Genomic DNA, 25,996 nt, shown 5'->3' with positions numbered 1-25,996 from the left:
AACACATAGCAACAGTGGATGTGGTTTACTGTAACCAAAAACCAAGTAAGCTGCTGCTTTCAATTTCCATATTTTACAACCTTTGCCCAAAAGTCACTTCCACACCAGCGTAACCAGGGTAACAAGATGGTAGATTCTTCTAATGTTTTACCCAACATGAATCCTGCCTCTGCAAAAAGCAGCACGTCGAATGCTAAGTTGCCGACTTGCAGTTAGATAAAGCGCCAGGAATAGGGATCATGCTGTCATGTGTCCAGGGGTGCAGGTGCTACGTCAGTCTCTCACTCCCACAGTCAGGCCAGGGGACGGAGAGGCTATCAGGGTCCCGTCACACACAGCATAACTGCACATTCAACAGCATGCATTCCCTATGACCTATGCATGCTAACTGTCCACGTACCAAACAAGATTTAGACTTATGAAAAAAAATTCTGGAGGAGTCGTTTTTTTTTTTTTTGAACATCTGGCCTCTTTGACCCAGGATGCGTTTGGTGTGTGCTCTGGGCCTCTTTCTGGCCGTGCTGCATCTTTCTACCCCTCTGCGGCTTGGAGCCTTCAACATCAAGTCATTTGGAGACAAGAAAGCCTCCAACGCGACTCTGATGAACATCATCAGCACGGTCTGAAACTGCATTTTCCATCCACTTCTTCCTTTTTTCTTAGACTGTATCTCATCACAAATGCCCACATGTGAAGGTAACATCAGTAAAACATGGTTAATTCATAGTTAAAGCTACTACAATGATTTTTTAACCGGTTATGAAACTATTTTAATTTAATGCTGATGCTTCTATGTGACCTGCATAAGAAAACAAGACCATCAGTGAGAAAATCGGCTGTTTCTTCATAGTTTCCACTGTGTCGGATTCCCCCCGAAATCAGATGAAATGAGCCTGTGTTTACATTTACCCAGGCAAACTCACAATGAGTAGCACATTAGCCAGGTAAAATTAGTCAGGATAAAATCTTATTTACATTAATTCAGTTTTGATGTTATATTTTGTGGTTATGATGATGTAAATACTAATACTTTTGTGCATGGATGCCTTTAAAATCAACAACATGACAGTTCCCTTGTAGTAGCTTTAATCAAACCTAGTTAATAATTACTAATTAAATTAATAATTTACTGTTAACTAACAATGACATTATAACAAATAATGTTTACTAAGTGTTGGTAATGCTATAATTTATGTTATTTTTTCATTGTTTGTGTAATAATAAAGACTATTTTATTGTTGTACACATAACAAAAGCACCTCAAACAAAGCCAGTTCTAGCATTACTAATAATTAATAATGAGATATATATGTGTGCATATAAACACTCTGTCACAAGGACTTTGTTTTTGGTTTTTGCAGATTGTCCATCGCTATGACATCATTCTGATCCAGGAGGTCAGAGACAGCGATCTGTCGGCGACCAAAAAACTCATGGAGCATGTCAACAAGTTAGATATTACACACCTTACACACACAGAGCACACAGTATTACTACAGAGGATATCGTGGACAAAATATGCTTTGTAGTTTGTAGGGAGATGGACAGCTCATAAACTTTATGATATATGATAAACAAAATGATGCTCTTCACCTATATATCTGTGTGTGTGTTTTCCCAGAGGTTCTCCTCAGTTCAGGTACAGTCACATCGTCAGTGAGCCTCTTGGTCGCAGCTCATACAAGGAAAGATATCTCTTCCTCTACAGGTACTCCTCCTCTGACACTTCACATCTGTGAAACAGGAAACAGAATTCTTTTTTATTTGTTTCAAAGCTTTATTTACTTCAGCTCTGAAGTGTCTTTGTCTCTGTGAGCAATGACTGCCAGAGGGAGGATCCTATACTTAGGGACGAAGCAGAACTACAGTGAATCTGTCTTAAGTAGAAACTTTTAGAAGAAAAAAGTAAACAACACCACAGTAAAACACAAGTGGCTAAATAGTATTTTTCCTCCTCAGGGAACAGACTGTGTCTGTGGCTAAAAGCTACACGTATGATGATGGCTGTGAGTCCTGTGGAACAGACACCTTCATCAGAGAACCCTTCGTCGTCATGTTCTCCTCTAGAAACAGCGGTATGTTCTGGAAGAGTGATGGTTCTCTGTCAAATACCAGTGATGTAGATATTCTCATTCATTAGATTATCAGTTGAGGACTTGTGTAGGATGAGATCTTGAGGTCATGGAGTCTGCTGGTCACCAATGCCCCTTTAAAAAACTTAACTCAGTTTAACTCGACTTATGTCAGCCAAATAAGCTTATTAACTCTGTCTTGCCAGATTTAAAAGACTGCAAACTTACTGTGTTATGATTTATGTCTGCTACATGTCCAAAACTCTCAACTTGTCTCTTTCAAGCATCTCTCTCCTCTCTCACTCCTTCGTCCCTCTTGTTTTCTAGCTGTGAGGGACTTTGTTCTGATCCCCCAGCACACGTCTCCAGACTCCGCTGTGAAGGAGGTGAACTCTCTCTATGATGTGGTGGCTGATGTCCGCGCCCGCTGGAACACCAACGTGAATACTTTCTTCAACTCTTCAAACACACCCACACACTTAATTACTAAGTCTACTGCTGCCACAGAAGGACAAGCAAAAAAGATGAAAAGTTTATTGTTATAACAAGATATTTTCACATCATTCCAACATGGAAACTTATTACACTATAATAAGAAACTTTTCCTCTCAAAGTAATATGTGAAACATTTCATGTTGCTACATGGTAATTTAATGTTAAAACATAACACGTTTCACATTATGATGTGATAATACTGTATACTGTTATGATGTAATGTTATAACAATATAAGTTATAACATTATAATGAAACGACTTAAGTTATAACAAGCTAAATAATGTATAATTATAACAAGAAGTTTCTTGCTATAATGTGAAAAGTTTCTTGTTTCTTGTTAAAGCCATATTCTATAATGTGAAACATCTCATATTACAAGATGATAACTTACTGATATAACAAATTATGTTATCAAATTATAACATGAAACAATTTCTGACAAGATAAATAGTAAATTGTTACAAGAAGTTTCTTGTTATAACATGACATAATTATTGTTATATGGAGGTATTTTTCACAGTATAACTTTTCATCATTACAACTCACAAACTATCACACAAGAACTTTTCTCATTAAAACAATATTCATCTTTTTATAACGTGAAATGTTTCATGTTATGAAGTAATTATTACAAAACACTCACATTATGACGGGATTAGTCAGAACATACAGTGTTATAACAGCTTGATATAACAAGATAAATAATATATTGTTATAACAAGAAAAGTTTTTGTTATAATGTGAAAAGTTTGTGTTGTAATGATGTGAAATTATCTTGTTCTAACATGAAAAATAGCAGCACTGCTTACAAAAAATCAATTATTTAGTGGCACCGACTAACAAAGGTGGAGTGCAGAGGATAATTAATGTGGTAAAATATGAGATGGGGGTGAGAACGATTGAACTATTTAAATCTCCCTGCAGGACATCGTGCTGCTGGGCGACTTCAATGCAGGCTGCAATTATGTCTCGGGCTCTGACTGGCAGCAGATCCGCCTCTTCACTGACAAGAGTTTTCACTGGCTGATCACCAATGCGGCCGACACCACGGTGTCACACACTAACTGCCCCTACGACAGGTACACACAGACACACAGGGCTGTGTAGTGATGAATCAGATCACAAAAAAATAAGTAACTACAATGAGCCCAGATCATATTTGAAAATAGTAACAGCATCCCACATGTTGCTGAATATACACAGCTGTAGTTTGTGCTTGTAATTTGATTTGATCAACTCTAAATGCTGAATATTCAGTGCATTTTTATATGACTTGAAAATGTTTTCAGATGTTTAAAGAGAAAAATAAGAACATCTGTGGAACTCAAATTTTGTGCATAAAGTTCAGTATTTTCAATGTCTGATTTTGAGATCATCAAAAAGCATGCATACAATTTTGTAATCCAATGGATTATGTTGCAAAAAATTACATTTCAAAAACTGGCATGTAATTTGTACAAACACATGCAGACACACAGACTCTTAACTCCACTCCTCTTCCTGTATTTGCAGGATCGTGGTCACAGATGACATGTTGAGGGGAGTGGTGCAGGGCAGCGCTGAGGTCTACAACTACATGATTGACTTGAATCTCAGTCACAGTCTGGTAAATACAACTTTAGCCCCAACTCTTCTCTATAATACCCTTCAAAGTACAATAAGGCTTCACACTGGCTTGTTTTTGCTCGACCTCTAGTAGTTTATGTTCTCACCTTGCAGCAGTGATGCTGTACCCTTAGAACCCTCTTTTCTCTTTATCTGAAAGAGGTTTGACATTTTAGGAATTATGCTTCTGCTTTATGGTGGACAGTTTACAGTAGATACAAATCAATACAAAGCTACCACATGCAGCCTGTTCACATCGCATAGACTGGCAACGGGTGAAATAGGCAGCCTGGCTCTGTCCAAAAGTATCAGCAGCTCACTAATTAACACATTACATCTAGTTTGTGTGAAGTGAAGAAATAACAATCCACCATTTACTGAAGGTTTCAGCAGTGATGCTAATTACACAAGATTTTTTAGTTGGTAAAATAAGCAAAACCACCAGTCTGGAGTCCTTTAGTGGTGCTGAAAAATGTGTTTTGATGCCCTATTGAGTTTTATAGTATATAGTAAAAGATATTGTACAAAGAAAACAACATTTTACAATGTTTTCTCTTTCTCTCTCAGGCATTGGCTGTCAGTGACCATTACCCTGTGGATGTGAAGCTGATTGGCTAGGCTCCTGCTTTGAGAATCATGACTCACACATTTCTTCCACAGGCCTCCAGGTTGCATCTGAATTATGATTATCTTGTGAGGGAACTCTTGCCATCCGTGCAGCCATGAATTACAAGACTGAAATAAACACATTTACAAATTGTTTCAACTTGTTTTTTGGAACCGGCATCTGAAAAACTAGAGTTGAGTCTTTTATTCAACTACGTAAAGGGTGAAGTGAATGAAAACAAAGATTTACTAATCAGACCCTCCAGGACGTTGCGAACTGTGAACATAAATTTAACTGACCTCTGTGAATTCTACACAACCTTGCATTTAGTAAATCACTGCAACTTTAGTGCAAATTTTACCAATCAGTGTAGCTGTTTTTTATTTTATATTGTCACGGGTATGGTAAAGAACAAGGTTTGTCATTGTTATTGACATTCACCAGTGTTCTGAGCACTTTTTCATTTATAAATACAGCAACAAAATACTGATTTTTTTTTAGAATTTTTTAATCTTTAGTCTGACAAGGTTATGTGGAAAACTAAGGGCATAGTGCAGTTTTATTTTCCCTGGAACAAGTTTCCTATGATTTTTAATAAATCATAGAAAAAATAATTTTGTTTTTGCAATTTTATTGAACAAGCATCACATTTTTAAAAAATAGAATAGCCCTGAAATCAAGCATTTTATGCTGCAACAATCCCAAAAACCGCCCATGAAATCCTGGAGGAACTGACTATTGAAGAGAAGCCTGTTTATGCAGAGCAACAGGGACACTGATTCTCAAAGTACATACTGATGTTATCATTTTTCCAATGTTTGAAGCAAACATAGGTTGATTTACTTTTACTGCATTAGGTGGTTGCGCTTGGTTCAGTGGTGCATATGACTGAAGGTATTTGCATATCATGATACCAGTAGGACTAGCAGTATGTCATCATTCAGTCATGTGACTTCTGGGCCCTAAGAGTGAGAATTTTTTTCTCAATAAGACTCCTGAGATAAAGTACCGCAAAAAATGACAACACAGCAATCAATCCACTGACAACATTAACACACCCATTTATTCAGACATTTCTGACTAAAAAGCAGTTAGAAACATTGAACATATATAAATCTGTTAGAGATGACAAAGGCTTTACCCACTGAGGGCTGTTTAAATGCACCCAAGCTTATTTCCATTTACTGTTATGGCTCTTAAAGGTACAGTGAGGCTAGGCACTTTAAATGATGATGATAAATGGTTTCACAAAATCCCTGTAATGTGTGTATACGGCATGTGTGTGTGTGCTATTTTGCATGTTTCCTGCTCTCCTCTAGCTCTTTCTCTTTTTAAGCATCTCCAGATACATGCCGAGCGACTTCTGAATGGAGTCTTTGGTGATGAAGCTGACAAAGTATTTGATGTCAGCCTCTCTGTTGGATGTTAGTTTGTCGATGGTTGGCTTCCTCATCATGGACTTGGTGATCTGTCTGGCGTGGTCTGTAAAATGAACAAATGAGCAGTGAGATCGCAGATTCCAAAAGAAATCATAATCATAATCCACAGACGTTGTTATGAGCAGTTTTATGTAGGAACTCTTTTCTTTTTGGTAGAAAGAAAGTAGTTTGTATATCATCTTGAGTAACTGGGACATGATTTATGGAAAGAGACATTGCCATTGAGTTTTTCAAATCTATTTTTTTGAGGCACTTTGAGTCCCCAAGCTCCTTTACATCTCTACAGCCAGTATCTCGAAAACTCACACCAAAACAATCTAGACGGATGAACAGCAAATATGTCTTTTTTATTTGGGAGTGAATTGTCCCTTAAAGGTGTGTTATAGCATGTAATGTACCTGGAATAGCCAACCACTTGGTCATAGTCTGTGTGGCCGTGGTGAGGACCTGGTCTTCAGGTACCAGCTGGTCCACCAGTCCTATCTTCAGGCTGTCTGAAGGGTTATAGAGCAGCCCCAACTCCAGCGCCATCTCTGTGGTTCGGTGGCCCACTGTGTTAATCATGGTGTCTTTAAACCTGCAGACAGCAGCAGTAATCATTTACTACAGTCAACTACTTTTTATTATTATTTATTATCAGTACTAACACTATCATCATGAACAGGAGCACAACAGTCATTAGTGTGGTTATGCTTATAATTCTTTACCAAAAAGGTGCTACGATGCCAAGCTGCGTCTCATTGAGGCCGATACTGTAACGAGGGTTGTCCGCCATTATCCTGTAGTCACACGTAAGAGCCATCAGACAGCCACCTGCCGGACTGGAGCCCTGTGGAGGAAGTGATGAGGTGGGCTTAGGGGCGACCTGCAAGGTGTCTGATTGTCTTATTTTTCTGTCAGTGGTTTATACGTACATTGATTGCAGCGATAGTGACCATGTTGGAGCTGTAGAGCTTCAGCCACATCTCCTGAACAGCTTTCCAGAACTCTCCACAGCGCTCCGGACTCTTCCCATACATCTCCATGATATCCAGCCCAGCTGAAAATACCTTGGGCAGGCTCTGGAGTGAAACAACACAGACAATGACTATTAAATACTCATTAAATACTATTTAAATTTTCTCCAAAGTCCTCCAGGTTACAACCAGTTTTATATTAAGATTATGAATCGGGTGAACGTGATCTTGTGGGATTTTGCGGGATGCGATTTCACGTGATCTCTTGTGGAAGCAGATGTAAACAAACCGGAGACTGACACAGTGCAGCAGTTTGCTGCAGTGAAACTTTGCCACGAGAAAAACAGATGCAGAAGTTAAACGAGTCTGGATGAGAAAATGTTTGAGGAGACACATCAACACAGGTTGTTTATTCTTCAGCCAGAACAGGAGGTGAGATTTTAACAATCCCTCTGCGAACAGCAGTCTGCTGCTGGCTAACATTGGCATGAAGAGCTAGAGAGTTTACGGCTGTTCTGTGACATTATCAGCTGCTCTGTCTGGTTGTAGACTGTCTGTCTTCTCTTTATCCTGTTTTTGGAATCTGCTGTAAACACCAGCTTCATGCAAGCATGTGTCTGAGTATGTGTAGCTGTTATCAGCGCTGTGGTGACAACACAGTCAGTTTGTCTGCTGCTCGCATGACGTGACCATCGTGCAGAAGTTGTGTGTGACAATGACAGGCACAGAATCGGATATGTGACGCTGACTGCTGGTCATGCTGAAAACCAGCCAGTTCCAGTCTCTGGCCGGTCGGTCGGTGCATCCCTAGTTCAAACCGATTAACTTTATCTTTTTTTTTTTTCTGTAAATATACACTAATTCTCACACTCAGTTTTGTAGTGAAATTCTTTCCCATTCTTGCTTGCTATACGACTTCAGGAGCTCAACAGTTCCTGGTCTGTGCTGGTTTCATAAAATGCCACATATTTTCAATGAGAAACACATCTGGACTGCAGGCAGGCCAGTCTGGTATCTGCTCTATTTTACTACGAAGCCACACTATCGTAGCACATGCAGAATGCTGCTTGGCATCGTCTTGCTGAAATAAACAGGGACATCGTCTGGATGGCAGCATAAATGTAAATGGTGAAATCCCTGAATTCCATGCAATTGTGTTGAGAAACATTGCTCTTAAGCTGTTGGACTATTTGCCGTTTTTACACAGTGGTGAACCTCACACGATCCTTGCTTGGAACAACTGAACTTTTCGAGGTTGCCCCTTTCATACCCAATGTGTTACAAAAACATTAGCTAATATCATCTCTTTTAACTATACTCAGTTGAAAAGCAAATGATATAAAAGACAGGTTGAAAGGGATTTGCAAATTGGATTCTATTTATTTACATTTTACAAAGAATGTGAACTGTTTAGAATTTGGTTTTATACAAACACAAAGCCAAAAGACAAATCTAAATCTGCACAAAGGATCTGCTGCTTGTAAAGGTTGAGGTCATACTGTACCGAGGTGATGATGAGGCCTCTGCAGCTCTTATCCATTTCCAGCTTCTCTGTGGCGATGCAGAACTCTGTGAGGAAATCTAAACTGAGGCTGTTGACCGGCGGACTCTGCATGCGCATCACCGCCACACCTACAGAGACACAGGGATGATGATCTTTTACCTGAATACTTTAACATACTCTACAGATTCATCCTGATATCAGTACATTCCCAATATTTCTGCAGGCTTTAGCTGTGTCTGTATTACCCAACTTACTCTCCAGGCACCTGCTATGAGGGAAAAAAAGCATGGAACGATAATTTTTCAGTACAAGACGCTCATATGAATGCTGAAATCCACGTCCACGTCTGGACTACAGAATCCAGCAATATGTTCTGTGTGTGAAAGAGGGCTTTAAAATAAAATAATAGAGAGAGCGACAGATTGATGACAAAATCAAAAAGAGAGGGGTGATGGTGATGGCAAAATCTACCTGTGCTTTGATCAAAATCCACTTTGATCTTAGGTGAAGTGGAGCTGTTCCTCCGCTGAGCGACGAGAACAGGAGACACAGACGCTCTGCCATGACTGCTGCAGGGGGGCCGCTGGGAAAGAAGACCTGCAGAAACACATGCACGCACAGCTGGTGTCTGAGTATGTGTGTTTACGAAGTAGGAAATATCCACTTTTAATTTTAAGATTTGCAAAAATTAAACGATTCATTTTCAAACTAAAATAAACAGGGGTGTCACGATTTCAATAAATTAAATTAAAAATCGATCGCAATGAACTCGGTGCGTGTGTGTGTTCACCTTGAACATCTCCTCTTAACATTTTCATGAGACCTTCAATGTGGAAAACTAAGGGACACCTTCCAACAACCCCAGGCACAGGAAAACAAATCAAGCACATGGTCTCAAGGTCCTCCCACATGACATTTTGAGTGTCAAACATTTTATTTCTTACATTCTGGTGACTTTTTATGCATCCATTTGTGCTTTTTATCCCTCAATTTCAAAGTCCTCTGAACATGAATGTAAAGGAAATAAAGAGCCAATAAGAGTAAAGCACAGTTGCATCAGTTATAGTAAGGATTCAAGCATCAGATCATAGACAGGGTGCAAAATTTTGGTCTGTCAAAATTACTCCTCTCTGGTCCTCTGTCCTTGCACTTGGATAGTTGGACAGTGGATAGTTGCCTTTGTGCCTTGAACTCACTCTCACTGAGAGGACTGATCCACCTGGGGTCTGTCTGCCATTCAGATCTGTATTTGTTTCACTCTTTTTATGTGTGGACTTGAGCTAAGGGTGTTTTCAGGGTGAAAAAAAGTGTCTGAGTTTCCATGACCAGGGCAAGAATGTCATTCATTCTGATTTACTACGTCTCATGAAACTGTTTAGGTTTCAGTATCGCTCAGCTCATGTCATTCCAAGTATGTGAAAACGCAGTCTTATGCTTTAGAGTAGGATGTGTTTATTTTTCAGTAAGGGATAATCCTGTATTATACAGGGCAGGTGGCACCCTTACCTGGAGCTCTCTTACATTTAAGAGCGTTTTTATGGCCTCCTCTTAAAAAACTGAATTACTGCATGATACATCGTGAAAACAAACAGTAATTACCAAAATATCAATATGCTATATATTCTTTAACTTGTGATATTTTCGGTTAACATGTCCTAACCTAGTACAGAGGGAGCGCATACTGTGGCTGGTCTATTTATTCATTCACACTTTCTTTTTTTGATAGAAAATTAACCGTATAATAACCTGACTTGCAGTAAAAAAAAAAGGAGAGGTGCAGCAGTTGATATGAATTTAAAGTTGGAGTGTTAATTGGTATTTAAAGTTCACAGTGTCCTGCGACCTTTGCTCCAGTTTCTGTTGAGCACAGCTAGCACAGCTAACAGCTAACAGCCGGTTCTTGTTATACGTAAGAAACTCTGTTAAAATGATGCGTTCAATGACATCACACTCACAGTGCGTCTACACACGCAGACATACCCGATAAGCTGCACTTGTTCCTCAATGCAGCTCTCAATGCCATTTTGATATAGAGCCCTGGTCCCGTGTTTAACAACTGGACAAAACGTCTTCTTCGGCTTTTACACGGAGACAAGTGTTTTAGAGGCTTTACCGCCACCTTCTGCTGGAGTGAGGCTAGTGCTGCTAGACTGCTGCCAATCAGGACATGGAGGATGTTTCATTGAGACTTTTTTTTTTTTTGTTAAATGACATAAACCTTATCAATAATCCCGGGAAGCCTTTATGCACAAATGGACCATTTTTACTGCCATTTCCACGTCACCATTTAATATATTGACAAGAGCTGCGATGATTAATCAATTCTGAATTACTTATCAAATCAGTCCCCGCCCATTTTGCTAATCAGTTAATCGATTTGAGTACGTTTTTAAAGAAAAAAATGTTAAATGTATCTGATTCTTTTGTCTCAAGTGTGAATATTTTCTGGGTTCTTTACTCATTTATGACAATAAACTGAATATCTTTGGGTTGTGGGCAAAACAAGACATTTGAGGTCATCATCTTGGACTTTTGGAAAACAGTGATCAACAAACAGACCAAACAAGTCATTCGATTAATCAAGAAAATAATGGACACATTAATCTGTAATGATTTTCAGCCCAAATCTCAAGCCATGTCATTGAAAACGTATACACAAATTAAACACTTTCCATGAGAAACAAATGCCTTTAGATTTAACAGACCATCTCATAGTTTTTTATTTCTTCTCATCAGGAAAACTATAAAGGACATTTGAGCTTATTACCTATCGCTATGCTCTACACAGAGGTAGTAATAAAATAGCATTTTAAGAGTTTCAATATATCCTGAAACTGATATTACATGAAACTTCGTTAGAAAGGTGAAAAGTGGTGAAAAAGTCATTTTATAGGAAGTTAGGAAGTTATAGGAAAGAATAAAATAGCCTGTTGGTGAACATCTATTCCTATAAAGTGACATACTGTCAAACGGCTTCAGTGTACAGGGTAGTGCAGACAGTAGAAGATGAGACAGAGAGGAAGAAAGCAATAAGAGGTGAGAGTGGGTGAGGGGAGAGATAGATGTGTGTGTGTGTGTGTGTGTGTGTGTGTGTGTGTGTGTGTGTAAGTCATGGCCAAAGCACAAGTGTGTGACCGCAGCAGAGAGACACACCAGGCACCGAAGCACCTCTCAGTCAGTGAGTATTTTACCTTAAGTTAAACTTCATATATTATTTTTTCTGTGTCAGAATGTATTTTTTGTAGTTGTAAACACTAATGTACAGTAGGTACAGGTTGGTTTGTGGGTGGATGGAAATGATTATTTGACTTTTTTACTGTTTTTTTATTGGTATCGATGGTTTCAAAGACAAGTAACTGTGTTGTGTGCATCTATATACGTTAAGATGTTTGCAAAGATTGATTTTTTAAGGATTTGGAACTAATAAGTAACGTAAACACAGCTACAGATATATCAGTTGACTGATATTATCAGCCTGATATTGTTCTATCACAGCTATTGGTCTACAGTGGTATCTATGTTGTCCATATATGAAAGCATTTTTGCATATTTTTTGTTCTACATATAGTTGATCCCTATTCCTAATTCAGGTTTAATAATATATTTAGCTTTTTTGTGTTTTTATTTACAGTTATTTAAATGATTAACAATACCACTGATTTCAATGGATAAGAATATCGGCTGATATATTGATACTGGAATTTTTCTACTCCTTAATGTTGGTATTGGCCGTATCCATTGGTCCCTAAACACATCACAAATAAAACGTTGGTTTAATGTTGTTTTAAACCTTGAGTTTAACTGTCTAACTGCATGTGTGTGTGTGTTCATTATGCAGTATATTACATGCATTTGTATGTGTGATTTCTTGTATATGTGCTCATATTTTTTTTCTTTTTGCTCTGACCAGACAGCACTTCTCCACCCTGAACATCCCCTTCAGTGTCAGTGCTGTGATCGAGCATCATAGGAAATCCATCGCTGTGCGTCACCTCTGCGCCCTGTAACCTGGGGGACACACACCTCTCCCCTGCTGTTTTCTCAGCTTTCACCTTTTGTGCCCAACCTACAACCAACATCTGGTGTCATCATGGATCTTTTGGAGTTGGGAGACATGGGGAGGCACTGTGAGGATGAAAACTGCAGCCTTGCATCAGGCTTCCCGGAGAACTGCTCGAACCAAGAGTGCCACGGGGAGGAACCTATATTTGGACTGATTGAGTTAGGTGGGTAACAAACAATAGCAAAAAAAAAAATGCTACTGCATTCTGTGTTGTAATTGGAAGTTTTAAGCTGCACCAGGCAAGATTTGTGGGGTAAAACAAAGCCAAGCCAGAAACGTAAATCACAAAGTGGAAGCTGCAGCTGATATAGTCTCTCATCACCATTGACCTTTATCTTGTTTGACTAAAGGAAACATGCTATGTGGACAGTACAATTCAAAACTCATCACTGTGAAATCTTTTCCCTGTTGCCTTTAATGTTAAAGGAATAGTTCAAATGGTTGGATGGGTCATACAATCACAGGACTTTCACCAGGGAGACATAGACCAACAATCTCTTTTAAATCTGTCTTAAACGTTGAATTCTTTTTAAGGCATTACGTAAGTTATGTTACTGATAAGCATTATGTACATGAACTTATGTGAGTAACATACTTATTTTGACCAAAACAATGATAACTTTGTTTCCTAAAGATAACTAAGTAGTTTTGTTGCTTAAACCTTCCCTAGTTTTTGCACCTATATTTTGAAAGTGTATACCAATGTTGCGTATTTGTTATTGTTAACTTGACTGTGGAGACAGTATCATAGCTTGAAGTGTAGGACCACTGACCAGCTGCCTTATTTGTCGAGTTGGGACTAAGAAAGTACAGACATGAAGGCATAAATTTATAGCGAAGCTTGGACAGTTTTGGTTATTTCACAGATTTTTAGACATTTTCTGTCATTTTTACAGATTCAAGCTGTGTCCTCTGTTTCTGGCATTTTTCCCAAATGTTGAACGATTTCGCTAAAAATTCACAGGCTTGCTGTTCTAGTATCTAAGTGCACGGTGCAGTAAAATTTAACATTTTTCATTCCTCATCTTCCATTCATGACTGACACTGTGTACATTTGTGAAATGAATACAAAGTGGTTCTGATAAAACACATCAATATTTCATATTCCAGTGTGTGTGACTGTCATTTACATTCCACTGATGGTCTTCGGCCTTCTGGGAAATACACTAACAATTCTGGTGGTTTGGCTCCGACCTCACATGAGAAGCTCTACCTACCTCTACCTGAGCAGCATGGCGGTTAGTGACCTATTGATACTGCTACTGCTGCCTCTGGATCTGTATAAGGTACACACACACACACACACACACACACACACACACACACACACACACACACACACACACACACACACGCAATATACCTTTTTTCATCTGTGCATGTTGTGATGTCAAGGCGCAGTCACAGTAGAAATTGCAGACCTCTGTTAGGGTTCAGCATTAATGTTGGTTTGGCAAGTGGGTCAGAAATGAACTTGACCCATGTCAACTTTTTCGTACCTCTGTACAAACTGGCTTATTTATTTAGTGGTTATGAAAGAAAGACTTAAGTTAATTGTCATGTAGACTGCAGTAGAAGATAGTGAAAAGTGTCCATTAAAGTCCAAGGTAATGTCTTTAGTTGTGCTGTTTTGTCAGTCCATACCCAAAAATATTCCGTTTGATACGATATAAAATATATCAAAATCAAATCAAAATAGTTTGATAGTTCAGTTCTCTTTATACCAGTTGGGCAAGTGAGTTGATAGATTTACTAGCCCAATTTTACTTAATTAGAATTAGAATTAAGATTTAGAATTAGGATTAGAATTAGAATTAGAATAGAATTAGATTTAGAATTCAGAAAATGTTATTTATAATTAGAATTCAAAATTAGACTTTAAAGTTATAAGGTGATATCCTTTAAATATCTTGCTTTATCAGTCTACAACAAAAGATATTCAATTTAATAAAACAGAGTAACGCTAGAAACCTCCATATTTGAGAGGCTGAAAACAGTATTTTCTACAATTAATTATTATTAAACAATCGAAATTGTTTAATAGATTCATTTTCTTTTTCATCATTTGTCTGTTTGGGCAAGTTAGTTGCTCGAGTTTGGATAGATTTTTTGGCATTTTACAAGCAGACATCTTGAGCCCTGCTGTCCTGAGAGAAGAAGGGAGCCTGATGCATTTGATTCATTCTGAGAACTGTGCTCCAATAGTGGTTTAAACAAGCTCTCGTTGCCTGAGGGGAAACCCTGCTGCCAAATTAAGTTTTCTTCTATTACACTCAAGGGTCACATCATACTTACCGATAGTGATCTTAGATCATTCTATCATTTCCTCTGCACAATCACATTATATGTGTAAAGTAAACAAGAAGCACATAAAATACAGTTGCATCAAAGTCATACATGCTTGGCGCCATTTCTTTCGACACCTTAAATCATTCTTCTTATTCTTAATTCCACCCACAAAATTCTGCTTGATTTTACTTCTAAAGGTTAGTTCTGTTTATATTACTTTCAGTAGTTCGCTTAGAGGTCAGTGTCCTGCAACCTGCTGAAAACCTGCCAGAGCTCCAAGTCTGGAATCGAGGGTGCGTGGAAAATAACTTTATTTTAATATTTTCAATTTGGACTGCAGAACCCATTTTTGAACACTACTGTGTTACATATTTCCCCTTAATGGATGGAGTGGACGATTCTAGAGAAAGATAGTTGATTGTTGGATCTCATTTCCAGGACGTCAAATATCGATGCTTTGGGTTGGGTTGATTGTTGAGTCTCATTGTTTTGTTGAGTGGCTTCAACTAACCTACCAGCCCAAAGTGTTTCTACCACTGTACAAACATGAAGCCAAAATATGCTGTCATCTTGTGTTGGTGACATCCTTTGGAGCCTCAATCACAGCGCCCAGCTGTTAATCATGATATGAAAAACCTTTTTGATATTTAAAATCACACATATAAGAAAAAATGAATACTTGAACATTTCACATTTGGGGATGTGTTTTGATTATTTGTTAGGCCCACAGAGAGGGCAGGGTTTATGACCTGTACTGCAGTCAGAAACTAAGGGTCAGTCGAGATGTTTTGACTTCATTTTTGTAGAGCTCTCATGTTGTCCATCTTGACATATGGCAGTTGTTGGCACATGCTTGCTTTTTGGTTGACGACACACATTTTAGTTACAACAAATGAGGCATTCAGGTTTGGTTTGTAAATTGATACAAAATTGGTCACACCTGAGTGTGAATAAAGGAGGGATATTGGTTAAAATAAAGACGTCACAAGGGTAAAATAACTGTTCTGTCTGTCTGTCCCAGCTCTGGAGGCCCAGGCCCTGGCCCTTAGGAGACCTCGCCTGTAAGATGACGATGTTCCTCTCAGAGTGCTGCACCTTCTGCACCATCCTCCACATCACCTTCCTCTCCCTGGAGAGGTACTTGGCGGTCTGCTGGCCAATCACCGCCAAGATTCTGGTGACAAGGAGCAGAACCAAGGCTCTCATTGGCTGCCTCTGGCTGGGTGCAGTTGTCAGTGCAGCACCAGTGCTGGTCATGGTTGGAGTGGAGGACGTTGGGATAGAGGAGCTCGGCGTTGGTGGATGGAGGGAGGGTGGAGGGTTAACAGGCAGGGAAGGAGAACAGGGAGGATTTATAATAGATGGAAGTGGACATACGGTCTTGACAGATGGAGGACTAGAGGGAATAAACTGGGAGGAAAAAGAGAAAAGGGGCTGGGATGAAAGAGTTGGGGAGTTAAAGTGGCTTGGAGAGAAAGGAGAGAGAAAACTGGCGATCAGAGAAGGAAATGAGAGGAAGCAAGGAGATGAGGGAGGACGTGAAGAAGAAGGAAGGATGGAAGTGGAGGGAGAGCAGCAAAATAAAATGAAAGAAGATGAGGGAGGAGGAAGGGAAGAAGGAGTTGATGAAGGATGGGGAGGGAGTGACAACAGAGAGTGCCGCTGTACACATTACGCCGTTTCCTCCGGCCTGTTGTCGGCCATGACGATTGTGTCCAACTTGTACTTTCTGGTACCACTCTGCATCTTGGGCCTGGTCTACAGCCTGATTGGACGGACACTGTGGCTCCGCCCAAAAAGCAGCCGTAGAGACCAGAGTCACCGCCACACGGTCAAAATGCTGGGTGAGAAACACACACATAGGCACTTTCTTTACTGTAAGAACACACAAACAAGTGCTTACATAGAGGATAGATTTGACTAAATATTTACACTAACCACACTAACTGAACTAACTGATATATAATATAATATAATATAATATAATATAATATAATATAATATAATTCATAATAATAAATATATTTATAATAATAAATAATTGATATCAACATAAGTGATGAATTTACATTAGTTTACATTTTTCATAAACATAAAATAATGTCTTGACTTGTTTCACATATTCTGCTTTTCTGCTTAACTGTCTGCTGCTTCTGTGATAATTACGGCAGTGCAAGTACGCTATAATACATAATATGAAAAGTGGTAACAGCCTACAGCCTAACATGCCATCTTTCTATTGACCTTTCCTTTATTGTCACCATCTCACCATCAATGTAGTAATGGATAAGGATTATTTAACTTTTTCAATATCAAAAATTATATAATATGAATTAATTATAATATCAAAATTACTGAATCTATCCTAAAAAATTAAGTGAAAAAATTGTTAATTCAAGGCCTTAGTTCTTAGTCGAGGACCAGTGTGAAGGATTTAGTGGCATCTAGTGGTGAGCTTTCATATTGCAATTACTCTTTCATTACCAGTGAAATGAAAACAAACACTTAATGAATATTATATTCAATTTCTGCCATATTCTTCTTATAATTCCCTTGTGCATCTTACACACTCAACCTTTAAGTTTAAAATTCCAGTTCAGTAAATCACTAGTTTGAACCTAGCTGGTAGTTACTAGAAGAATTTTACATGTAAACTTAGTAAAAGATTTAGGAATAGCTTGTGCAGTCTAATCCAGGACATTATTTTGAGACTACTGTGAACTCAGGACATTGCTGTAAAAGGGTTAGTTAGTTAGTAGTGTTCAGTCAATTAGAGACATATTTGGCCACCTGGTAAAAGTGCTTCAGGTATGAATGATTCTGATGTCCTCCTCCTTTGTTTTTCCCCGACTATTCATTTCTCCAGGAGTGATTGTCTTGGCGTTTGTCCTGTGCTGGCTGCCCTTCCATGTGGGTCGGACCATTTTCTCTCTGTCTCTTGGCAGCGGTTCTGATGGACAGGAAACATACATGGACACAAACTTGGACTTGGACACTCCCTCTGATGTCAGTATAGACAGAAATATCAACACACACACTGGTGTAGACACACACGCGTCAGACACAGAACCGCACACTGACATAAACACACAATCTGATGATATAAGCACAGGCAAACATTTACATTCTCATGTTATATCAAACACCAGAGGACAACACACGAACTCTGGCACGAGCACACACAAACTGGATCGTACACACACAACAACACAGGCTGAAACACACATGGATACAACACATCACATGCATAACAGCACAAACACCACTACGAATAATGACACACAGATTACAAACATTATTACACAAGTATCACCTTTAAATACTAGTTTCTATAATGTTACAAGCACTAACACACACACTAACAAGCCAAGCTGCACAGATGTACACACACTCACTAGCATGCAAAACATTACGCTAATTTGCATAAATTCACAAAACAACACACTCAATCACACACCTCCCACTGCAGGCACAAACACATATGCTGTGACACCAACTAACCTATACAATAATACACACGATGACACACATTTGTATTTTTTATACTATCTGTCTCAGTATTTCAACCTGGTGTCCTCTGTCCTCTTCTACCTCAGTGCTGCTGTCAATCCTTTATTGTACAACCTGATGTCTGCCAGATACAGACACGCTGTACACAGCCTCATATACACACAGTCTCACACACCGTCTCACCGTCTGCACACACTCACGGCACAGCACTCCACGACCACTTTGTAAGGACAGAGACTGTGCACAGAAACATATGCACACACTGCATGCAAAAAAGGGAAACAATCAAGCAAACACATTAGCCCTTTGTTTACTGTACACCTTAACTGCTTTTTAATTAAACAATGTCTGTATAATGGTAAAAAAAACATGCATAGGTGTTCTCTTTCCTTAATTTTATGCTTCTTTGGATAAGTAGCACACATAGTTAACTAGCTTCTATTTTGTCTGTTTTTATGATTGCAAGTCAGCACAGGGTCTTTTATTTTGAAAATTAACAGGCCTCTCTACGCTGATTCTGTGTTTGACTTCCTGCCAGCTTGATCTACTCTGTGCAGATGGACGTGGCAATCTGCAAACATAGACTTGACATGTATAAATGGAGCCCAGAGTCACTTTTGGGATGAGTTGAATCAAGCCAGTAGCTTAGCTATAAAGACCTGCAAATTCTCTGTGAATAAGAGTCTGTGGTGACTGAAATGGTTAAATGAAAGGTTCCCCCCAAAATCAAAAATAAATATGTTTCCTCTGACCTGTAGTGTGGTTTATCCATCTATAATATTTTGGTATGAGTTGCCATGTCTTGGAGATATTGGCTGTAGAGATGTCTGCCCAAATTTGAAAAACTGATGTCTCTTTCCAGACATCTTGGCCAGTCGATAAAAATAATCCACAGACTTTGTTGTGAGCAGTTTCATGTAAAAACTTTATAATCTGCTGGAACTTTTCTCTTTAGTTCTTACATGAAACTGCTCATGACAAGGTCTGTGAATTATCTTGAATAATCAGGTCATGATTTTCAGAAAGAGACACTGGTTTTTAATTAAAATATACACTATATATTTTTGGGGCATTGAGCTCCACAAACTGAGTGATATTTAGTCCCATTACATTGGAGAGAAAGTGGTCATCTCAATATCTCCAATATCTCCAAAACTCTGCAACTCAAAAAAAAAAATTCTAGATGGATAAATAACTCTACAGGCCAAGAGAAAAATATGCAATTTTGATTTTGGGGTGAATTGTCCCTTTAAGTAGTGGGCTTTCCCGTGGCCTTCCAGGGTTTGGGTCCAGTTCTGAGAAAGAGGGATTTTAGTGAAATTAGAAGTCATTATTTACAGTGTGTTTTTAGTCATAGCTTGGTTAGGTTTAGACAACAAAACTACTTGGTTAGGTTTACAAAAATATTATCGCCTGTCTCTGCCATGCAGGTGTAAATAGCCATGCTCGTTATTTACGACTGAACCACTCTCTGCTGCCACTTTTTCATCACTATTAGCCTGCATCAGAAATGTCAACAAATCTCACTTGTTTTTCTCAGACTCCTTACTGTAAATAGTTACATAGGCTACTTCATCCTGGGTGCAAATAGCTACACTGGCTATTCCTCTCCAGGTGCAAATAGCAGCCTCAAAATCTGCCTCAAAAAAGGTCATTTTTGTGTTTTATTAATTGAAGCTTTACTGCTGTGTTTACCATCATTACCGATGAAACAACGCACACACACACACACAGAATAGGGCTACCACTTTGATTCATGTAGTTTCATACAGGCTGATGTGTTTTTATGTAATATATATTACATTACATGTCATGATGTGCCATATACTGATATCATTATTCGATTTGCTCTTGAGATTTCATCGCCTCTGTGCAGGAGGTTATGTTTTCACCCATGTTCGTCTCTTTGTCTGTCAGCAGGAAACATTTCAGAATGGATTTCCTGTAGTTTGGTGGAAAGATTGGCCCTCGGGCTTGGGGACAATTGATTTGATTGAGTCAGTAGCCTAGGCCATTTCTACCATGAGATCAGGTCTACTTTTAGAACTGAGTGTATATGAAGTAGAGACGTAGTAGAGAAATGTTAAAAAATTTGAAAAATTACCTGTAGTTTACTCAGTTTGTATAAAATCTTTAATTAAATACATTTTTCATTGAGTGACATTATAGTAAATTTGTAGTGTCTCGTATTTTGTTTGATTGACAGCATGGCTCATATTATAACTAATGTATGAATGTTTTTACTGCACACTGTAAAATGCAAGGATCTGCCATATTTCTTTAATATCTTGCTTGTATTTGACATATGAGTCAATGGATCAATATCAAAATAAATATCTATTAAGCATTGTTTCATGTAAGATATGTAACTGTTTCTGTTCCTTTCTAGTTCTTCTTCTTCATCTTCTGTCAAAAGCTGTACTTGAATACACTGCACAAACTACAGCTGACAGCCAGCAAAACGGTGGGATGTGTGTACGTTGAAAGAGTGACAGACTGAGGAATTACAGTATTTTATGGATATAGTCTGTAGCCAGATTGATGCCTTCTTCTTCCCGACAAACCTGGAAGAGAGAGACATTTTCTTTCTTTTGAGAGGTGCCAACTGAAACCACTGGTGGCCTCAGAGCAGCTCTGATTGAGCAGGTTAGTAGAGCTTTGGTTTAGGTTCAAAGGAGAGAAGGGGGGGGGGGGGGGGCAGGCAAACCTTTCACCAAGATGGACCAGGAGTTTAAAACCAATTTAGGATTCTAAAGCTAATTCTAAAGCTCATATATTTCTTTTGACACTGGTGGCACAACTACCCTTTTTGATCATCGGGGTGGAAAATCAACTGTCCCACAACTGGCACAGTCTGTCCTATAACTATTGGTAACCAAATCTTTTAATAACTTTGTTGAATCCACCCATCCATCCACTTTCCTCTACTTATCCAGCATTTGATTGTGGGGGCATTAATCTAAGCAGGGTACGTCCTTCTCCTCAGTAATGCTTTCCAGCTCTTCCTTCTCTTTGGGGATCCAGAGGTGTTCCCAGGCCAGATGAGATATGTAATCACTCCAGCGAGTTCTGGGTCTGCCCTGGAGTGGGAAGGTGTCCAGATGCATAAACCACGTCAGACGGCTCCTTTCGAAGGCTTCCTGATGACGTCCGAGCTCCTCACCCTCTCTATCTCTAAGGCTGAGCCCAGCCACCCTATGGAGGAAAGTCATTTTGACAGCTAATTTTACCAATATTGAGAAACCTCTTGTCCAAGTAATGTCCCAGTAAACATTAATGACTTAAGATAATCTTTTCTTTATGAGCAGACAGTTGTCATCAGATTTGCCATGTGTGTCATACTACATGATGGTCATCTCTGTATTTGAACATGTGTTTGTTTGCTGTTTTTGTGTATCCAACCTGTGTGTGTCTAGACTTTGTACCCGCTGACTGAGGCTTAACACACTATTACTGAATGGTCAGCGATAGCAACTTTTTCATTTTCACACCAGTTTCTGTGCAGCTTTTTCCAGTCACTCTGGAGGCTGAGATGGGAATAAACTGCAGTGCTTCTCCAAAGACCATAGACTGTCTGTATGACACCGCCAGGTATGCAAAGAGCCTGCAAACTTAACACTGGTAGACATATATTTGCTGTTGCTTGCTTGAAAACTTAATCCTGACATTACCCCTGTTTTGGGGCTAATGTGGTTAAAAGAGGATGAAAACTTTTGGCTGAAATTGTTATGTGGTTAACAGAAAGACAGCTGAGTCATAACAATTTATGAAAATACGACTACATCAGTCCAATCCAGAATACCTTATCTCTCCAGTCATGCAGGCCTGGTTCCTGATGCCTCCCTGGATGCCTCACTGGCCTCTCTGCTGTCCCTGAACTCATCTTGGGTTCTGGAGCAGCAGTACTCCACCCTGCAGAGCGGTATGACCAGGCAGCAGAAGTTTACCTTCAACCGTGACCTCCACACCCTATTTGGAGGAAACACCACGGTCAGATCACACTGGTTTTTGGGTTGCATCCATCATGTGTCACTATCCTTATTGTTGTAACCTTGAAAATGTTAAAAGTTATATAGGATTCCCATTAATCATGTCTAGAATTTCAGGGACTTTAGAAAGGTGTATTCTTGAAAACACAAAATCAGTTTAAGAACTGAAGCTACATATATATATATATGTATATACATATATATGTGTGTGTGTGTGTGTGTGTGTGTGTAAACATAAAGGTTTTGATAATGTCCAAATAACTAAGTGTAATTTTCTGTGCGTGTGTGTTTATTCTAGGTGAGTTATGGGGGTGTGGGTGTTGTTGCACTTGCCCTTTCAGTCCTGTTTGAGATGCTAGCCCATCACCAGACCACTCGTCTGAGCTCGGGGAACGCCGAGTCCCGCCCCGCCCCTCCAGACCCCATACGCAGAATGTTCGGAGCTGATGCGGGGTCAGACATCAGCTCCATTGCCAGCGAGTTTCTCAAACAGGTGGCTGGATTTTTAGATGCAATCCAGTAATCATAGTAATTGTAGTATTAAGGTTAAAGCACACTCATGAGTATTAATTCTGAAAATTTAAAAACCTTGGATTAAGTGTTAAAGGTCTAGTGCGTAAGATTTAGAGGGATTTAGCAGAATATAACAGAAATGGAATATAATGTTAAGTATGTTTTCATTAATGTATAATCACCTAAAAATAAGACTCATGTTTTTCATTAACTTAGAATTAGAAGGCTCAGGTCCTCTTTCACGGAGGCCCCCTCAGCTCCCCCATAATTTAAACAGTGCCCTATCAGTCATATCCCAAAATGTTGATGCTTGCAAGTTTTTGGCACTGATGCGCAAAATAATGGAACACGTCTAGTCAAACTGAGTAGAACCACCATTAGTTCATCTGCAGGCACAGAACTGTCACAAAAATATCACCAAAGTTGATGGATCAAGTTATACCTGTAGTTAACCTGTATGCAACACAAGACAGTATATTTTGTGGAGTCTGAGAATATGATGACTGAGTCTAAAACTCTTCTACCATGGCAGATTCCCAGTACAGCCAATGACCCGGACAAGATGGTAGCACTGCTAGAGACCTACGAGAGAAAGCTGCGATCGGAGCTGATGGATTTCTATGAGACGATGATGTTACCGGAGGGGAGCACTCTCAGCTCTGCTGGGGTTGGCTTTGTTGATACAAAGCAGCTACAGAATTACAAATAATATTAGCAATGGTGCTTGTACATCTATTACTGCTTCTTTCACCACTATTGGTGTCACTACTAACAGTATTTGGCTGGATATCATTTGCTACACTGTGACAATGCAATAAATCATAAGTGCTTTTAGCTCTGGGATAATTTATCAGTTGAAGAAGTGTGATAATCTTTGTTTTAACCCCTGGTTTGCAAAATAATTATGGTTGCATCAGATCTGAATAGGGTTAAAAAAGTGTGAGTGTGTGTAAAGATGTTGTACTGTTTGTGTGCAGGTGAAGCAATGGATGAACGGAGCTGCTCTCCACATCCACACCTTCCTCCACTGGAAGCGCCTGACTGATCCATCAGCTGAGGAAGTTTTAAGTCTGGACTACCTCCATCACGCTGAACCTCTGCTCAAGATCTACAGAGAGTATCTGCTCAAAACGGTACTGCTCTCCTCTTTCGTAACAGTAGGGGAAAATGAATTATTTTATTGCACTCTACTGTCTACAGGGGAATAGATGTAAACACCCATGGAGAATCACAGAAACAGAAACAGACAATATTAATTTCCCTAAAAATACCACCAGAGGTCAGCAGGCTGTTGTCTCTTGCAGTGATAAAATGTAGCTTAAAGTTGCTTATGTAATGCAAACACATACAGACAGGAAACATCGCAACAGTCATCCTACTGTAGTGTGACTCATAGACGTCATAAGCATTGACCTTTCTGCTGCTGTCCATCATATTTCATACATGAACCCCACTGATATAAATGGGTTGGACAAAATATTTCAGAATAATGCAATACAACTCAACAGCAACACAAACTATATCCTCCAAACGATTAGATGCAGTTGATGCAGTTGAAGCTGGGATTCATCCGCTAGCTGTGATCGAGGTTGGAGCCACAGTTTTCAAGGTCCCACCCAGACAGCTATGATCGACTCAATCATGAGCAGGGCTCAGCTGTCAATCATGACATGACGCATGCTTTTTTATGGCATCAAATAACTAATTAAAACCAAACTTATCAGAAAAAAATAACCTGATTATATATTAGAGTGATAAGAACTGCCTAAAATGACCATGTCCTCTCTCTTAACAAAGACGGGACGACATTCATGACTGCAGCCAGTCACCAGGGATAGAGACATTTTGGCTGCACTTTTGGGGAGCTCTTATGTTTGTATATGTCAGTGGTTTAGCTAGGTACCTAATAAACTGACAACAACATAAAAATACACATTCATATTTCCCTAAGCTTTGCTTTAAGGTGTCCTGAATATTCCTGGTTAATTTCATATTTCTGATCATGGAAAACACGAGCATCAGCCCATGATCCCTCCCTCTGTCAACAGGTTAAAGTGTTCCCAGCGTTGAACCCAGGCCCCAGTGGCTTGTTGATAGTGGAGCCTCTGAGAAACGTGAGCCACGGGGTTCACCACAGGGTCTGCGAGCGTAAGGCCGTCCAGCGGGCTCTGGCGGAGCGCTTCCTGTCGGACCAGAACCTGCAGAGGGGAGAGGAGTTCTTCCAGAGCTCCCACAAGCACCACGATGCTCTGATAGCACAGCTGAGACACTTTCAGCTGAGCATGGTTGAACAATTGACTGAGACTAACTAGCTGATATTGATCTGGCCCCAGATTTTTTGAAACATAACTGGTTACTGACCTTACTAAACTTGATGTCAGACTAATATGACACTAACCCCCAGTCTAATCGGTATATTTTTTCAGTGCATGATTCTTTATGATTTTTTTGATTTCCTCACAAAGCTGCTCCACAAGTTCACCTCTTTAACAGAAATATTTTTAACATCAGTCCTTAAACCTACACATCTCATTTCCTGATTTCCAACAACTTTATTCCTGATCTCTGCTGTTTGAAAATCTAAAAAGTTTATAAATTTTACAGCCTTTCATTGAATAAAACACAGAGTTGGTTCTTGATGTGTAGTTTGGTTTATAATTCTTATGTCTCTGTTTTGACATGTAAAAATCTGACATGTACTTGTTTTATACAAGTTTCACCAAATGGTCACATTGCCAGTGATACATGGAAATAGAGGTTGGCAATAGAAAGTGTAGAATGAAGTCAGATGTTACAATTCCTTCATTTTCCACAGCTGCTCCAGATAGACACCATTAAATCCAGACAGACACCATAAAATTTTCAGTATTACATAATGGCATATACAATAAAACCACAACCTAATCATAATCAAACACATTAATACAGAATACAATAATAAATTAACATAAA

At 39.2% G+C, this 25,996-nt stretch overlaps 5 protein-coding genes across 6 annotated transcripts; 4 read left to right on the top strand and 1 right to left on the bottom strand.

Annotated features, from left to right (window-relative positions):
• Positions 1 to 481: 481 nt before the first annotated feature.
• dnase1 (deoxyribonuclease I) lies at positions 482 to 4,952 on the top strand. Its single transcript, XM_084744208.1, has 8 exons — positions 482 to 620; positions 1,362 to 1,450; positions 1,622 to 1,708; positions 1,960 to 2,075; positions 2,400 to 2,512; positions 3,494 to 3,648; positions 4,082 to 4,175; positions 4,742 to 4,952. Exons 1-8 carry the CDS (start codon positions 483 to 485, stop codon positions 4,790 to 4,792), a joined length of 843 nt encoding a protein of 280 aa, XP_084600334.1. The 5' UTR covers position 482; the 3' UTR covers positions 4,793 to 4,952.
• An 874-nt stretch (positions 4,953 to 5,826) lies between these two features.
• eci1 (enoyl-CoA delta isomerase 1) lies at positions 5,827 to 10,782 on the bottom strand. The gene is made up of 7 exons (XM_084743690.1): positions 10,661 to 10,782; positions 9,152 to 9,277; positions 8,681 to 8,808; positions 7,135 to 7,281; positions 6,928 to 7,049; positions 6,619 to 6,797; positions 5,827 to 6,263 (listed from the first exon to the last, which is right to left on the bottom strand). The coding sequence occupies exons 1-7, from the start codon at positions 10,701 to 10,703 to the stop codon at positions 6,097 to 6,099; spliced, it is 912 nt and encodes a 303-aa protein (XP_084599816.1). The 5' UTR covers positions 10,704 to 10,782; the 3' UTR covers positions 5,827 to 6,096.
• Positions 10,783 to 12,414: 1,632 nt separating this feature from the next.
• On the top strand, positions 12,415 to 16,956 carry LOC146309667 (growth hormone secretagogue receptor type 1-like). The gene is made up of 3 exons (XM_084744189.1): positions 12,415 to 12,906; positions 13,854 to 14,029; positions 16,054 to 16,956. The coding sequence occupies exons 1-3, from the start codon at positions 12,771 to 12,773 to the stop codon at positions 16,954 to 16,956; spliced, it is 1,215 nt and encodes a 404-aa protein (XP_084600315.1). The 5' UTR covers positions 12,415 to 12,770.
• Positions 16,957 to 17,673: 717 nt separating this feature from the next.
• On the top strand, positions 17,674 to 19,713 carry LOC146309666 (uncharacterized). Its single transcript, XM_084743689.1, has one exon. It carries the CDS (start codon positions 17,847 to 17,849, stop codon positions 18,768 to 18,770), a length of 924 nt encoding a protein of 307 aa, XP_084599815.1. The 5' UTR covers positions 17,674 to 17,846; the 3' UTR covers positions 18,771 to 19,713.
• Positions 19,714 to 21,586: 1,873 nt separating this feature from the next.
• On the top strand, positions 21,587 to 25,878 carry LOC146309665 (uncharacterized). Of its 2 annotated transcripts, XM_084744927.1 has the most exons (6): positions 21,591 to 22,133; positions 22,358 to 22,532; positions 22,830 to 23,024; positions 23,577 to 23,711; positions 24,022 to 24,177; positions 25,093 to 25,878. In XM_084744927.1, the coding sequence occupies exons 1-6, from the start codon at positions 22,000 to 22,002 to the stop codon at positions 25,354 to 25,356; spliced, it is 1,059 nt and encodes a 352-aa protein (XP_084601053.1). In that variant the 5' UTR covers positions 21,591 to 21,999; the 3' UTR covers positions 25,357 to 25,878. The 2 variants fall into 2 exon arrangements, with proteins under 2 accessions (XP_084601054.1, XP_084601053.1); XM_084744928.1 differs by lacking the exon at positions 23,577 to 23,711 and having other exon boundaries at positions 21,587 to 22,133.
• The last annotated feature ends 118 nt before the right edge of the window (positions 25,879 to 25,996 follow it).

This window comes from Lutjanus erythropterus, chromosome 19, assembly GCF_056507025.1.
Source record: "Lutjanus erythropterus isolate fLutEry1 chromosome 19, fLutEry1.hap2, whole genome shotgun sequence".
Lineage (NCBI taxonomy): Eukaryota > Metazoa > Chordata > Actinopteri > Lutjaniformes > Lutjanidae > Lutjanus > Lutjanus erythropterus.
This window is presented reverse-complemented; position numbering and strand designations above follow the sequence as displayed.